The sequence below is a fragment of the Amblyomma maculatum genome, chromosome 4, assembly GCF_055883805.1.
Source record: "Amblyomma maculatum isolate TAMU_Amacu chromosome 4, ASM5588380v1, whole genome shotgun sequence".
In the NCBI taxonomy this organism is placed as follows: Eukaryota; Metazoa; Arthropoda; class Arachnida; order Ixodida; family Ixodidae; genus Amblyomma; species Amblyomma maculatum.
Genome location: NC_139347.1, coordinates 72,551,335 through 72,567,611, shown reverse-complemented (window position 1 = coordinate 72,567,611; position 16,277 = coordinate 72,551,335). Strand labels below are relative to the sequence as shown.

General features: G+C 44.5%; 2 protein-coding genes across 2 annotated transcripts in view; one reads left to right on the top strand and one right to left on the bottom strand.

Moving 5' to 3' along the window:
- Nucleotides 1-15,151, bottom strand: part of LOC146191386 (uncharacterized) — a 36,560-nt gene extending 21,409 nt beyond the window's left edge. The window contains exons 1-10 of the mRNA XM_084599928.1: nucleotides 15,072-15,151; nucleotides 12,100-12,166; nucleotides 11,341-11,423; nucleotides 9,227-9,309; nucleotides 8,507-8,659; nucleotides 6,883-7,015; nucleotides 5,864-5,973; nucleotides 3,535-3,616; nucleotides 2,795-2,944; nucleotides 2,632-2,667 (exon numbers count right to left, since the gene is read on the bottom strand). Of these exons, the coding sequence (XP_084456054.1) occupies nucleotides 2,632-2,667; nucleotides 2,795-2,944; nucleotides 3,535-3,616; nucleotides 5,864-5,973; nucleotides 6,883-7,015; nucleotides 8,507-8,659; nucleotides 9,227-9,309; nucleotides 11,341-11,423; nucleotides 12,100-12,103 (834 nt within the window). The 5' untranslated portion in view covers nucleotides 12,104-12,166; nucleotides 15,072-15,151. The remainder of the gene's footprint in view (nucleotides 1-2,631; nucleotides 2,668-2,794; nucleotides 2,945-3,534; nucleotides 3,617-5,863; nucleotides 5,974-6,882; nucleotides 7,016-8,506; nucleotides 8,660-9,226; nucleotides 9,310-11,340; nucleotides 11,424-12,099; nucleotides 12,167-15,071) is intronic.
- The window catches only part of LOC146191384 (cholinesterase-like), an 86,027-nt gene that overhangs the window by 27,777 nt on the left and 41,973 nt on the right, over nucleotides 1-16,277 (top strand). The window lies entirely within an intron of this gene.

Genomic DNA, 16,277 nt, shown 5'->3' with positions numbered 1-16,277 from the left:
ATACAGCAGTCTAATAAGCGGGGCTGTGTTAAGATGAAGACTTCTGGAAATCTTTAATGTGCACAGAAATTCCAAGTACGCTTCCGCATTTTGACTATATTAGAAATGCTGCCTTCACATCCGTGATCGAGTTCGTGATCTCCAGCGAGGTAGCAGAACGCTTCCGCCACTATATGTGGGAGCGCCGAGACCAAAAGGAAACGAAAAGTGCATTTGCTACGTTTTAATGGCTTACGCAATTCTATATTTTTACATTATTCGATAATGGTTTGTGTAAATCGGGCGGTCCGCCAAGCTCGTCTTTTAAGCGGACACCAAAGATGCTGAGCGGTTTTAAGGCGGAGACCACGCTAAGGGATAAAATATGCGGCAGGGCACTAGGTTTCATGGATGTCAGTTTAGAATAATAGCAGTTGGCTTGTTAAGGTAACCAGGTATATCGGTCTGAATAACGTTTCGCGAAATTCTGCACCGAGAATTTGGAAGTAGTACAAATTACGTAGCTTTATAAGCGTTGCCGGCATACCTTCCGTCTTTCATGCCGCCGTGTTTTGTGGCCCCAGGAGGTGCAGCTGGCGCAGATTATCGGAAGCAGTGAGATCACCTACCGATATTAATCGCCGCGCTACCGTTCCAGCTCGCATCAAGTGTACCAATAGCATGCATATTGTCAGAGTAAGAAGCCGTTCACATAGAATGCAGTGTCCCGAGATCCATTAGTAAGCAGAACTATCTGGTTCGCTAATCTTGAGATCAGAAGTCTTTTGAACTCCTGGTTCGCTAATCTTGAAATCAGAAGTCTTTTGAACTCCATAAAATCTCAGTGATTGCCCCGCCGTGCACGTGGGTGCAGTTGTTAGGGCGTAAGGCGCTCGGCTGCTGTGTTCAGGGATGCGGGATCAAATCCCAGCTGTAGCGGCTGCTTTTCGATGGAGGTGAAAGACTATTGGCGCCAGAGCGCTGTGCGATGTCAGTGCACGTTAAAGAACCCCAGGTGGTAGAAATTTCCGGAGCCCTCCTCTACGGCGTCACGCACAGCTTGAGTAGCTTTGAGACGTCAAAGCCCCAAAACCAAACCAATATATCAGGGGTTTCATAGAGCTAGACTACTGCGCCAGAAAATAAAAATATACTTTCAGTTGTGACGGCAGCGCTTCGGTAGAGACGAAACGCAAAATGATTCGTATAATGTGCGACGTCAGCGTATGACAGAGCCGAAGGTGACCTAATATAAACCGGAGCTCTTTACTGCATCGTCAGTCGTGACATACGTGGCGTGTCAGGACGTCAAACTGCGTTTTATTAACATTTTTTTTATTAAACTGTGGCAGTATCAGCTATTGTAGGAAACGTATTTAGTAGGGCAACTGGCCTTGCTGAGAGGTGTATCACGTGCATTCACAACGTTAGATTAGCGCACGCCCCATCAAATCATAGCTTGGCGGCCTATTGAACTGTAGCGAGTAGCCTAGACCTTAGCAGCTTTGTGACGCTCACTGTATTTACTTCTCCGATAAATTCACATACGTCTCAGGAGCACGCATCAATTGAACTTCGAACTCAAAAATATATAACATGCATGGTGGCTCACTTGCAATACCCTATCTTCTCTGAGGGTTGCCTGGCACGACAGTTATAGGCGAGCACGGACAGATTGGACACTAGAGAGCTTGCATGTTGAACAATATGTAGGTTCCCTAATGGACACTAGGGTGCCTCGATGCAGCTGATATCGAAGCACCCTAATGAACACTGCTCCGCAGCGGCCCCGCATTGCTGCGTTCCGTGCATGTACTAGAGCGCGAACACAATCTTTGCAAGTTCTCCGCAGTGGCGGGTGGTCAGTGTCAAAACCTAAAAATATTTTTCACCGTGGCTGAAGGTCAAACTACCGGCATTACATAAAACTTGGCTTTTGCGTAGTAGAGCTATAGCTCTAAGAGATTTTTTTTTTTTTCATTTATTGCATCGCTGTTCGTGCACCCGCCAGTGATGGATGGCCTAGGGTTCGATAAGATGGCCCTGCGGCGTCACAGGTGCAATGAGTCAAGTTCGTATGCGTGCCCTACACCGCACATTATAGCTGCACCCAGCCTCTACCTTCACTCTTAACCTCCCGGAAGGCACCAAGGTGTAGCATGTGCCAGTAAGGCCACCCTCATGGCTACCCCTCTGAGTGAAATATGCTTTTATTTTTCTCAATATTGTATTGTGCAACATCATTCATTAGGCTATATATATATATATATATATATATATATATATATATATATATATATATATATATATATATATATATATATATATATATATATATATAATGAGCAGTAACATTTTCCTGGTGTTCTAGTGTTCGATTGGTTGGATTGTCTTTAGGTTAACAGCCGTCAGATGGTCCAGCTGAAGCTATTTTTTTTTTATGTGCTGCCTGCTTGCGACACCTTTATTTACTTGTTATTTGCGCATGCATTCGCTCCCTGTCGTGTTCATCAAGATTACAGCCAAGATATTCAGGAAAAATAAACATTGGTTATCGTAGCCAGCTAAATCACGAGTGCTTACAGTGCTCTGTTTTCAAGAGATACATTTTTGGATCGCTTTATGCTTCGTTAAAGATTACCAGTTCCTTACCTTCGCGCTAGCAATGTCGTTTATAGGGCCCGTTTGCTGGAAAATAAGTAACAGCAATTGTACCAAAAATGGCAATTGCTAAAGAGGTATAAAAAATATATATTTTTTTTAATCACAGCACTCCGCATATAAATAGTCTGGGCAGCAATCTCTATATACGTACCGAAACAGCACTCTGGGAGTCGCTTAGTTTTTCAACCGGGGTCGCAAGGTCTTCGAGGTCTGTTCCGATGAGCCCTTTCCAATCCTCGCTGTAGCCAACAGCGCTGAAAGCTGTTCGGTTGATCAGTCTAAGCAGGTACTTTGGAGGATTCTGAAAATACAGAGGTTCAAGGTGAACTGGCCATTCCGAAACAAAGTAAGATATTTTATATTTAGAAGAAACAAGTGCGAGATACTGCCGGCGGTTTCTGATTTAAGGACGTCGATATGACGCGTGATCATCATCGCCACAGTCATGTACGACTTGACCAAAAAAACCCTGACATATACTTCCAATCGGCAGCGAATCATCCGTCAAGAGCTGACCGTCAGTCGAGGCCTTTCAGGGAATGGTCAGCGCTCTCGCCGAAAATAATAATAATAATAATAATAATAATAATAATAATAATAATAATAATAATAATAATAATAATAATAATAATAATAATAATAATAATAATAATAATAATAATAATAATAATAATAATAATAATAATAATGGCCCCATCGGTCACGTTCTTGCCTCAACACGAAAAAGAAGTGAACCACTGAAATCATTTCCAGTGACTGTTCAGCGCGAGACCTGCATGCATCTTCGCATTTTGCCGAATGCCCATAACATGCGCTTATATAGTCAACCAAAGACTGAAGCTTATATCTCGAGTGACGGTGTGCGATAAAGAGCGTAACACGTATACTCACGGCTACTATTAACGCCGTCTCCAGCGTCTTGATGTCACTCATGCCAGTGGTCGCCAGCAGCGTCGCGTTCTTACTGCAGCTTCTGCATTGAGGTCGAACAAGCTGGCTACGAAAACCAAGCGACCAACTTTGGTCCGTACAGAACTGCTTCACCGCATAGATGTGCATAGAGTGCACAGGTAAACAATAATTTATCATCATCACCATCATCATCATCATCATCATCATCATCATCATCAGCCTGACTATACCCACTGCAGGGCGAAGGCTTCTCCCATATTCTTCCAATTAACCTGGTTATGTGCTAGCTGCATCCACTTGACCTCTGCGAGCTTCTTAACCTCATCCGCCCACGAGCAAAACAACAGTCGAAGCACGGAACGCATGTCAACTCGACCCACACCCTTTGGGCTATGATCAGCTTACAAAATCCGACATATCTGAGACGCGAACAAAAGTAAATAGCTAAAGAATATGCGTATAGTCATTACAACTGATTGACAATCAGTTATGGACAGTATTATTAGCGTTAGCTCGGGTTCTATATCCCGTACCTGCAAGTGTTAGCTTTTACCAGGGATTGGACACACGGATGAACGGACGGACGTACGGACCGATTAACAGAAAACTTATTACCCAAAAGCTTGGGAAGCGCTAGAAGGTAGAGATGGGCAAGATAAGTGAAGTGTCAATTCCAATCCCCCACTGGTGATGGCTGCCTCGCGAATGACCCTGGTTATCCACTTTTGAATGTCCGGATCTGCGCAGGACAGCGCTGTATTCTATCGCTCGGGGTTTGTGAGGTTTGGGTACGATGATGTAACTCTTGCGTACTCCTCCTCCTCTCCTAAATAAATATGGCATGGTACAGGGACCTCCACACTATGGACACGAGACTGTACTTTGTTCTATCATGTTTTCAGGAAGAGATAGCGGTAAGAATTGGCTTGTATTAAACGCCAGTCCTTTGCCTCCGCACTACTGGGTATCATGGGTAGGGGCATGAGTGTACGTCTATATTCTTAGATGCTCTAGTACCTCTCCATACATGACCAGGAGGGGGTATACGGAATTGAAATGGAAGCCTGCCCTGTTAGTTCGTGGGCTCATCTTCCTCAAGACCCGCGTGGCTTTCAATGCCCCTCTGGCGATGGCTGCTTCGCGAATGACTCTGGCTATCCTCTTTTGGACGTCCGGATCTGCGCAGGATAACGCTGCATCCTGCTGCTCGTGATTTATGTTGTTTGGGTATGATGATGTGATTTTTTCGTACCCCCCCCCAAAAAAAAAAAAAAAAAAGAAAAAGAAATGGTATGGTATGGTATGGTATGGTATGGTATGGTATGGTATGGTATGGTATGGTATGGTATGGTATGGTATGGTATGGTATGGTACTACAGACCTCCACATTATGGACATGAGACTGTACTTGGTGCTATCATGTTTTCAGGAAGTGATTGCGATAAAAATATGTTGGCGTTAAACGCTAGTCCTTTGCCTCCGCACTACTGGGTGTCATGTGTAGGGGTAGGAGTGTGCGTCTATCTATTCCTAGATGCTCTAGTCCCTCTCTATACAGGATCAGGAGGGGGTATACGAAATAGGAATGAAAGCCTGCCCTGTTAGTTCGTGGGCTATATTCCTGGAATATAGCCCACGAAGCTCCCTCAAGACTCGCGTGGCTTGAGGGGTCATCCGGGGATTTTAGAGGCTCTGCAGGAGCCGTATTGCCCACCGCGGAAGTTTGCGTTTCATCCAGTTGGCAGGCTATATGTGATTGGTAAATATATCGGGACATTATCTCTGTCTTTCGTTGTATCTGATAGCTAGGAGGATAGCCATAACTTTCGTGTTATTCGAGCGTTCCAGGGTTACTGAAACCTGTATGATGTTTTGCAGCTGTGGGCCAATTATTACCACTGTAAGGTTGCTCGGGATAAAATAAGCTTTTAAGTCCCCATAGAAGACGTCGTCTCGGATGGTAAGTTTTTTCTTGAGGGTCTTCACGGCTTGTCTACGTACAAACGTTCTTGTGGACGAGAGTGATGCACGTGCGTGAAAACCGCACCATTGGACTGTCGCGTAAATTACATTTCCTATTTATTTTTGAACTTAAAGGAAAGTTGCAAGGTCGAGCTTTTCGTTCTTTGTTTCTCTTCGAGAAACGAAAACCACAGCTAAATTTTCACGAGTGTATTTCACGTCTATCCGATTCGACTTAGACGTTCCGTCTGTATAAGCGCGGTCGTGCCGTCGCCATAGCTATAGGATCGCAAGTCCGGTCGGCACAAAGTAAGAACATACCAAATACAGCGCGTACATAATTTACCTGAGCACGATGCTCGGCTTCATGGTGGTGTTGTAAAGCTCCAGCGTTTTGACGTTGTACTCAGCATTCGTGTCGTCGTCCCGGTTTGGCACGAACATCGTGAGCACAACCTGCAAAACAATGAATGTCTAACTTAAGATCTGTGCGACAAGACGCAGCACTACATTGTTTTGTCGAATTATATGCCTTGGAAAAATTTTAGACAGTTTACTATAAGCATTTCTCCTTACTATATTAGTTTCAGAAAACATGCGTTTGTGGAATGCTGTTCACGTGATAGCGTATCTACTTGCCGCGCTTTTACGATCGTTCCCTGCCTTTGGCCTAGCTTGCGACCATAATGTCAGACAGCTGTAAGTGCGTACGCGCATGTTATCGTAAATACTGAAGCGGAAATTTCCAAATTGATTTCCTTCTGTTGTCCTATTTATGCTGGGCGCCACAGCGACGATATGTAAAAATAAAAATGATGAACACGCGTATCGGGCTGCAACTTCTTGGTTAGAAAATGTATGTAAAACTGGAACACAAATGCAGTCGTTTTCAGCACTCCCTCTACGTAAATGTGTTGCTTACATTATGACCACTTCCTTGTTCGAAGGAAATGGTCTAGTGTAAGATTCTCCACGACTTTGAATAGCAATGGTTACTTAGCCCGACAGTTTGGGAAGGCAGTAGACAGATCAGATCCCCTATCACAGCTGAACACACGAAAACACGAAAAGTAAGAAAGGACGCACTGTCAATGGTCTCACTATAGTAAAACAACAAAAGAAGAGCTCACAAGCGGCGATACTTTCAGTGCTGGTGGCAAGCCGTTCACAAAATTTGACAAATACGTCTAATATGTCTAATATATTTAATGTGTCTATAAGTCTACTATGTCTATATGTCTAATATGTCGACATGTTTATATAGCGCAATGATTCCCTTGAAAGGCTAAGACTGGTACCTTAAGGCAAGGCCTTCGTTTACAAAGCGGGCGGCGATAAATAGACACAGCATCGTACATAGCTCACCTCATCGATGAAAAGGAGCTGTCCTGCCGAGTAAGGCTCGCATATGTACTGCTGGGAAATGACCCCGCCTATCATGAACAGCAGCGAAGATGGCGCCATGACGGTGCAGAAGAGCCACATGAAGAGAGAACTCCTGCGACACCGAAGTTTGCCAAAATTAAGAGGCCAACTGGGAGGCTTTGGAGTTATGAAGCGAAGTGCAAGTGGTTGCTAAAGCCTTGAACAGTTTCTTTTTTTTTTTTTGAAGGTTGAAAATGAGGAGCTGCTGGCAGCGGCTTTTTTTTTTTTTTTTTTACATGGTGATTGGATGTATATGTCTGGTGATGTATACGTTCATATCTCTGAGAGCAGTCAAACTGAAGATGGAAAGTATGAAGTAATACAGATTCACACAGTAACGCGCGGGCATGCGCGCAATTCCAAATATTGCACCCTGCCTGCCTCCCTGCAGGTCTGAAAAAGCATTCGCCCAATCCTATACTAAACGTTAAGGCCGCTCTTCTTCGCGGTCAAAAAGCTAGGCAAAAGCGTCGACCATATCTCATTCTTCAGTGATTTTTAGGGTGACGCAATTGTTAGCAGGTAGACGTAATATGCATTGAGAAGGAGGAAAGGAGACGTTTGTAACTTATACATTTGTATATATAGTTATATTCGCCCGAAAGGGAATTAAAGTTTAGGGTGTCATATCAAATTCCAATTGCTTTGTGCCGAGAAAAATTATACAAGAGAGAGAAAGTAATTCACTTATTTATTTCTTGAATACTTTAGGTGGTCATAAACAGTATCTTTGCATGTACAGTGGTGCACCATGATACGCAAAACATTCATCAACCAAGTGTATGTCAGCTCGTGATTGACGGTCATGCACAGGTAAAAATACTAAACACATATGGGAATAGTTGTGTAATTGAGTGTGTCACCGTTCAAGGAAGAGAAACAAAAATAAATGCGCTTAATTTAGCTATGACAAGAGATACGCAAGCTTGCTTAGCCTAAAGTATTTTTTCACGATTTGAGCGCAATAAAAATAACATTCCAAACATTCCGGCAAGAAGATAACAGCAGTATGCGCACTACAATTCTGCGTAAATAACGACATGGAGTGGAAAAGGAAAGAAAAGAAAAACGAAACAGAGAAAACTTTGAGTTGCCAGTACAGCGAGCTGACAGCAAGTTTGCATAAGAAGATTATCGTTCGCGTTGCTTGTATTCACAATCCAGTGTTTAAGTTTCTGGATCCAGCATGGTCACCGAAAGCCAACAATTTGAAAGTACTTTTTTTTTTTTTTAATCTTCGAAGAAATGTGGCCAGCAACTGTACCAGGAGACGAGTAGCGCGCAGATCTCACAACAGAGTTTTAGCTCACCGTGATCCGCGATCCGCTACCGTGATCCGCCACCTCGCGTTCCACTGCGCATGACCAGATCCCTTGGCGCCGATAGATGGCGCCACATACTGGATGTCGGCACATAGACCTGCCGCGTCGGGACCAATCAGCTTGTGCGCCCCGCCCACGCATGGTAGCGGGTCAAGGTGGCGGATCACGGATTACGGTAAGCTAAATCTCTCTAACGTCTGATTACGGCTTAGCGCTGTTCTGGCGAGACGCTGGAAACGTACACAACCAGCGCGATTCCGCTCTGATTAGAGACGAAGCTCCGCTTGTTGGGAGGCACCTCCTGGCTGTGGTTGACGATGCCCACGACGAAGGCGATAACAGCCACAGTCTCCAGCATAATGGCCACCGTGGCCGCCGCTTTGCCGTACTCCTCCCTGGAACGTCATGTATATGCTTGGTAACGAACGACCAAACAAACAAAGCAGCACAACAAACCATGGAAATAATGTAAGTAAAATGACACTACGGGCAAAAAAATACCACCCCGGGAAAAATAAAAATGTGGTTGGAAAACCGAATCGCATAAAAGTTTTCGATGACAGCATAAGGCTGCGGCGGTGTTAGGTCGGATGAAGTCCTCTTTCCACCTATCAAGGCAAGCATAACAATGTCCGCGTCCAGCACCGTGATTATTGTGAGAATAAAAACGGATAAAGCAGGAGCGATGTCAAATTCATTTGTAGGCACGCAGAAGAAAATACGATGAGTGCAGCAGTTACATAGACTAGAGAAACATTTTTCTGTGAAGACAACGAGATGAGCCTATAACAGTGCACAAGTACGACTGTCGGTAGACGCCCTTCCAATAACCACCATGGGTAAATTAGAAATTCTTCAGTGGTTGAATTTACATGAAACTTTATAAGTGCGAACTCGTGTTTTCTTTTTTTTTTTTCGTCCTAAATTTCGACTATTTCGTTAAACTCCGTGGAAACGCTTACCCACGAGTGAAAACCATGTCGTACGGGCTCAGGCTGCCCAGGATACTGATGCTGGTCACGGTGGGATACCGAGTAGCCATCACCTTGGAAGAAGAAACGCGCAGACCAGCAATAGTCGTCATCGTTTCGTACACTGTAAGCGTAGACTAATGGCGTCGCTACTCGCAAGTTGCATTTGGCTGATCAGGCGACTGTATCGTAAGCTTTCAGTGCACGGCTGCGAAAGCGAGAAGGAGTAGCTAATACCAACTGAAAAAAAAAAACGAAGCACAATATGGAAGTTGAAACAAGAAGGAAGAACGGAAGGAAAAAAGAAAGAATGCAAAAACCAAACAAGGAAAACAAAGAAAAACATTAAAGGAGGTTAAAGAAGGAATAAATAAAGAAAATGAGCTGAGAAAGAAGGGAGAAAGGAAGAGAACAGCTAAAGCGGAGAGCACAAAGACTGAACGCAAGACACCTAATTGTATGTATGTAATGGTTATTTATTGTATGTAGAAAAGGAAAGAAAAGATGTTTGCCGGCCCCGGCATCTGCTATCTGATATCTGAAGCACCTGAACTGGAGCGGCGGAAATAAAAGGATAGCGAGGAAAAGGTAGATGAAATCAAAGAGGTGAGTGATAGGGAGAAAGAAAAGGGTAGGTAAAAATAAAAGAAATATATACACTATGGTACAGTATACAGTAGTTTCCTTGAGGCCCACACGCTAATTCTCGATGTCAGCAATTGTGTAGGCTCAGTTATATGGTTAGGAATAGCAGTTATTGTCTCCAATAGCTGACCCCCGCCGGGGTGGCGCAGTGGTTACGGCGCTCGACTACTGTTCCCAAGGACGCGGGATCGAATCCCGGCCTCGGCGGCAGCTTTTCGATGGAGGCGAAAAGCAAGGCGCCCGTGTGCTGTGCGATGTCAGTGCACGTTAAAGAACCCCAGGTGGTCGAAATTTCCGGAGTCCTCCACTACGGCGTCTCTCATAACCTGAGTTGCTTTGGGACGTTAAACCCCACAAACCAACCAACCAACCAATAGCTGACAAGCCTAGCCAGTGGAACGACCAAACATACTGAGCCCAAATTAATTTCATGTCCGACAGGCTTTGGGCTCTCAGCTTGCTGTCCCCCGCACCAGCTTATTGTACCAAAACTTGGACTGGTCGGAGTTGATTGTTTTTCGGCCATTTTAGGGCAGGCTCACGCTTTATAATGTGGAAACTTTCCAACATCTTGATAAGACACGGTTAGACACAGCGGATACGGTTAGCGGGTTTTAACCTGCTAACCAGTGTGGACTCCGGACGCCAGCTGACATGCACCGAGTGTTTCAGCATATACTTTCAAGAATTCCCATATTCAGCGAATTTGAAATAAAAAAAAAAATACCTTTAGCAACAAACTCTGTCATGGCGGACGTAAGACAGTGTAAAAATTCTCCTTACTACAACTCTAAAACAGAATAACTACCTTTTTTTAGCTAACACAGTTGGGTGATTAAATGTCAATAAGGAGGTCGCAGTTATTGAGATACTATCCCATATTAGTTTCTGATACGAATAAACGCTCCTATTTTAAGCCTGCAGCGCGAGGAAGCGGACGCTATTTTTCCAGCACAAAACAGAAAATAAAACAACAAACACGCGGGAAGCGCGGTGGAAACGGAACGTCGGCTGATGACGCGTTGCAATGATTATATGGAAGGAAACTCTGTATGCCTGCTCTACTGGTCTATATGTAATGCATTTTTCTTTCCTCCGTCATTTTCAAAAATACGTCATGCAATTTTTAAAAAATCTCCTTTTCCTTACCCCAAGCGGCGAAACAAATTAATGGGCGTCGCATGGTATAAAACCGCATGCAGATCGAATTTGTCGCCACAGTCAAGATAATACGTCACACTCTCTACGTTTGGGCATTTTTGAAAGTGTTCACTGAAACATAAACTGTTTGCAGGGGCTTCCCTAAATTAAGTTTAAAATAAAAACCACTGATTACCTGCCTCAAACGTAGTACTCGCGCGTACGATGATGCGAAGTGCAAGATGGAATTCGTTCCTCGCATTAACTAAGCATTTTTAGCGTACCTCTTTCATTCTAGAGCCGCGCTAAGAAACGCTTACCGCCGATTCCAAGCTGACAATTTTCTTGATCCTCCCGACGTCATTGCGGTCTATTTCGTTGAATTCAGTCTGAATCGGTGAAACTGAAAAAGAATGAGTGGTATAGCATAGTCCATGGACAAGTTTTACGTTTGGGAACTAGAATGGCTTTTGTACTAAATAAGCTCACTTAGCCCTATTATTAGGCTTAGCTGAGTACAATCAAGCCTAATTAAGCTTAGGAAGGTCATTTTATGGCCATTGTGTGTTTAGGCAACAACGCGCAACTATATTGTTACCTCACAGACCTTTATGGTTATTTAAACCTACCAGTATTAACTAAGCCTAGCACGATCCGTTTGGCTTTGGAAGCAGTAATTCCACCAGTGTGTGTTCAGACATGTTCAAAATTCATCCACTAACCCGTATTTCATCCAGGTTTTTTAGTGTTATTGAGGCCTAATTAGCCTCGACCATTACTTTACTGATGTCATCGTACTCAAAGTATTCAAAGTAACTCCTAGCATGGCATGCATGCTATAAAAGATAGGCTTGGTTGTTCCCAAAACAACGCTAGTTTAAGCGGACGGAAACTGCGATTCGCACTAAAATGGCATAAAAACCGCGGGTGCTTCAAATACACGGCTCCAAAGGTGGCGTACTTAATTGGGCCTCCACTACAGGTCCTGTAACTTTACTGTCTATCCATCGCTTCAGTTTTTTGTCAGTGGTTAGACTACCGTATGTGAAGGCAATAATTAGTTTACTGTGTATACTCACGCATGAGGAAGGTCTGAACCGAGCTGTTGAATTTTTCTTCAAAGTCCGTAGAAATGGTTTTGGTGATCTGAAAATAAAAGGGAGGATGGTTTGAAGTAACAAAATAACTGTTTGTTATTCGCTTTCTCAATAAGCATGTGCAATATGCTCCCAGACTCTCACCCTCCTATACCTATGGCTCTCGCCAGGAGCAGCTATTAGTTACAGCGTCCCATATTCTAAAGGTATACTTGACAACCTACCCGTTATCTTGACAATTTGGTTGCTGTAAGCATAAATTTCTCAAATAATAATGCTATTTATGACAAAAACGTAACACAAATAAAGGTTATGCAGTGGATAAGGTATCATATTTTCGTAGCTAACAAAACGTTTCCATCAATGTGATCTAACAGACGCCCAACTTTCTATCACATTGCAGGCCCTTTTCGCTGGCCACCGCGAGATGCTGTCTGTATCTGATTACCTGGTGCTCGTTTTACCGTCGTCAGTGACATAGCTCGCACGCACAATGACAGGCCATTGCACTGAGGGTGTGGCTGTAGCCTTCCACTGCCCGTTCATTAGGATGTCGATGGAGAATGCCATCTATAAGGCGAGGAATGGCGTTCACGCCTTTACCTTATTAGTGAGTGCACATAGAGCAATTCATTTATAAACCGTGAAATTCTGCGGGTTCTCACTAAAATGGCACTTTTTGGTAGTTGTTGGGGCGTTGCGCAGGAATACCACAGAGGAAAGACAGGATGCAATAAGAAATAGGGACTGCGCCTAGCTACCTACAGCTGTTTCTCTCCCCCCCCCCCCCCCCCCTCTATATATAGCTCAGATAAACAGCGCAGGAGGTGAATTTCACAGTGGTCAGATTCATATTCAGTCCTGGCCAAACCCGGAATACTTTCTAATTCGAGTACCGCATTCAACTTCCCTAGGGCAGCCCTGAAGCGCCACCGCCAGTTCAGCTCCCGGGAAGGGGAAGTGCCGTACTGGCGGCCATGTTGAGCTAGACTCCGTGCGCATTCTGAGTGCTTTTCGTGCTTCTAAACACTATACCGTGTGTTAAACATTTAAACAGTTTCTGTAATTGGCCTCTACCAAGATGTAAAAAATGAATCTTGCATCTTCGCTTGGTCTTCTTGAAGTTTACTACGCACAGACGCATTCAGAGGCGCGAGCATGGATTGTGTGCTAGTGTCGGCTAGAAGTTGGTCCCCTTTGGGAGATTTTTTAGCGCGAAGGTCTGAATGCATCGCAGTCGAATTAACCGCTGGTGTTCCGGAGTAGCTAACACTGATTGAAAATGTTTTCGCAAACGCGTTCGTCTAGTTTTCTGTGCAGCCCGAGCGTAGCGAACTGGGCCACTTCTTCCTTAATTAGGCGAACTTCGCTGCGAACAGCAACTGCGAGCAACCCCGCCGAGTTCTGTCGTAAACATCGCATTTGGAACAGCGCCACTTAGGCAAGGACGGGTGGAAGGTACACACGGAGAGGCGCTGTGTGTGTCTGTCTGTGTGCATCTTCCTTCCGTCTTTGTCCAAGTCGCGATGTTATTCTTCAAAATGGCATACCAACTCGCCCAAGCATCAGTTCTAACGAATCGCAATCAGGCACGTCGCGCTCCGTTCGCAAAGAGAATCCATTGAATCCCACCTCTGTTGTCTATATTTAGTATTTCACGCATGTCATTCACGAGTTACAAGTGAAACCTCACTGCACTATGACATCATCACCGGTAATTCACGCCCTAATTTTCCTTTAACTTCATTTTCCACCCTTCCCCAGTTTGTAGTAGCAGGCCAGAGTCTCTTTACCGCCGGTCTATCTCTCCACCTTTCTTATAATTAAATTATTCTCTCTCTCTCTCTCTCTCTCTGCACGCATGTCAGGTGATAAACGTACGCACTGAAACACTGCAAAAGAACTGCTCCGTAATAATCGTCGGTTTGCATCTCACGACGGCGGGCGGGCAGGTATACTATAACTGGATATGAGCACGCAAGCAGTCTCTGAAAGCATGTCTCATGGTCATGTGACGATGACGCTGTTTCCTGTCAGAGCGGAAGCCAGGACCTGTCAGCAAGTAGTCGAGAAATGGAAAATCAAATATTCTCGGTGAATGACACACACTATGAGTGGTTTATGGGGTTTAACGTACCAATGTGTATCAGGCTATGATGGACGCCGTATTGATAGACTCCGAATAACTACGGCCAACTGGGATTCACTAATGTGTACTGACTTCGCGCAGTACATACACGGGCGCATTGCGTTTCGCCTGCGTCAAAACTCGGCAGTCGCGGTACGTTAAGTATACAGGGTGCCGTGAAACACGCGGATTGTGACTCACTGTGTCTAGCTATTTATTTGGAGCTGTGTCTCTTTGCTCGTTAACACGTATTTCCACTTCAGTTTCGGTGCCCCGTGTCGCTTCGAGCACCGGCATGGCGAGAACCGCCGGAAACAGCCACATTTCCTTGATGTGGTACTTCGACGTAAATAAGCTTGACGGGGTTTTTTGGTTATCTACCGCGAAACTGTCTATATTCAAATGTGACCCCAGTCTCTTCTTATCACAAAATAGTATATGTATGGCAAATTGATTCGACAGTCAATGAGCGCGTCACTGTGCTGCAAGCTCGGAGGAACTAATGCGGCTGGCAGAAAGCCTTGCCCTGTGCTTACTTGTCGAAGGACAACAATTGGTTGCACCACACGCACTTCCAGGCGTGCCTAGATCACGTGGGCACGAGTTCTACGCCTTCGGGAACGACCACAAACCGGCCTCACGCACCTTACGACTTAAACACACATTATTAATTATTGGCATTGCGCGAGTTTTCCGTTATTACATGCCTCGGTTGATTCGTCGTTCGCCCCGAAAAATTCCATGTTGCGTTAAAACATGTCAGCCATTTTTTTCAAGAGGAAGGTCAGAATACACAGATAAATAGCATTTGCGTCGAGGTACGTACATTGAGTATCTTTAGTCGGGCCGCTTCGGCTTCGTCTACATTTTGCGTACACGTGGCATCTGCGGAGCATTCCTGCGACTTCAAAGGGCGATCGGATGTTAGCTTTGTGCAACTTCCCTTTCCGCACTAGCGAGCTTAATGGGCCACCAGCTAGTCTTAATATACCATAAGTCGTTTGTGGAAAGGATATAATACTAAGGATAAAAAGCGTGAAAAAAATTCTTGAATGTTTATTTGTGTGCAAAGATGTGGCCCATATATATTTTATTTCAAGTAACGCGTCTCGTCTGTGATATACAGTTGAAAGTGTTGATGCAAATGCTGATGCATCCACAATATGTCAACACATGGCATAGTATGCCTCTGAATAGCAACGCACGCTTTCATTGCATACTATACCATAATATAGCTCAGTGCGGGGTAGTGTAGTCATTACACTGGTGTGCTGCTGTGCTGTTGCGCACGTTTTACGTGAAGATTGATCTGCTCATACCCATTGACATGACCGATTTATCCTTACGGAAATGTAGTGGTGTAAAGCTTCCTAGAGAAACCTCGTTCCTGTCACGAATAAGGAGTAGCAGGTGTCTGTCCTCGCCTGGCGTCTGCGGGAGCTTAGAAAGCATCCGTTTTAGCCTGTGTACGTCTACACTGGACATGATATGCTCAAACTATAAATCCCTTTACTTTTTCAGTGCCGATATCACATCGCTGAGACCCCTGCGGTATAATTTTTTGCATGCACTTATAAGGGTGAAAACCCACCGAGCCGGGTATTTTGTAGCATAGTAATGTGTAGTCTCCGCAGTATATGCACGTGGCCGTAGTATCGATCGATCGATCAAGTTTCCTTCCAGTAAAATATATCAACTCGCATTTAAAAAAGGCGATACGTTGAAGTGTTTCCGGAAAGTAGCTAACCTGCGGTATTCAGGCGTTTTGCCTGCAGTAATATAAAAAGGACAGGCAAGAAGCTGTGTAGGTTTAGCAATGACTGGGACGCATACAGCGCTGTTATGTGATACCTTTTCCCGTGCATTTCGGTTGTTGTTACACCAAGAGGAAGGTTACCAAATCGTCTATTTTCATCGCTGACTATTCCTTCTAGTTACATGGGTACTTACGCTCTTGACACTGTCGAGGACTGTGTGGAAAGATTAAAAACATACGTAAAACATGCGTGACGATGACTTTGTTATATTGAGA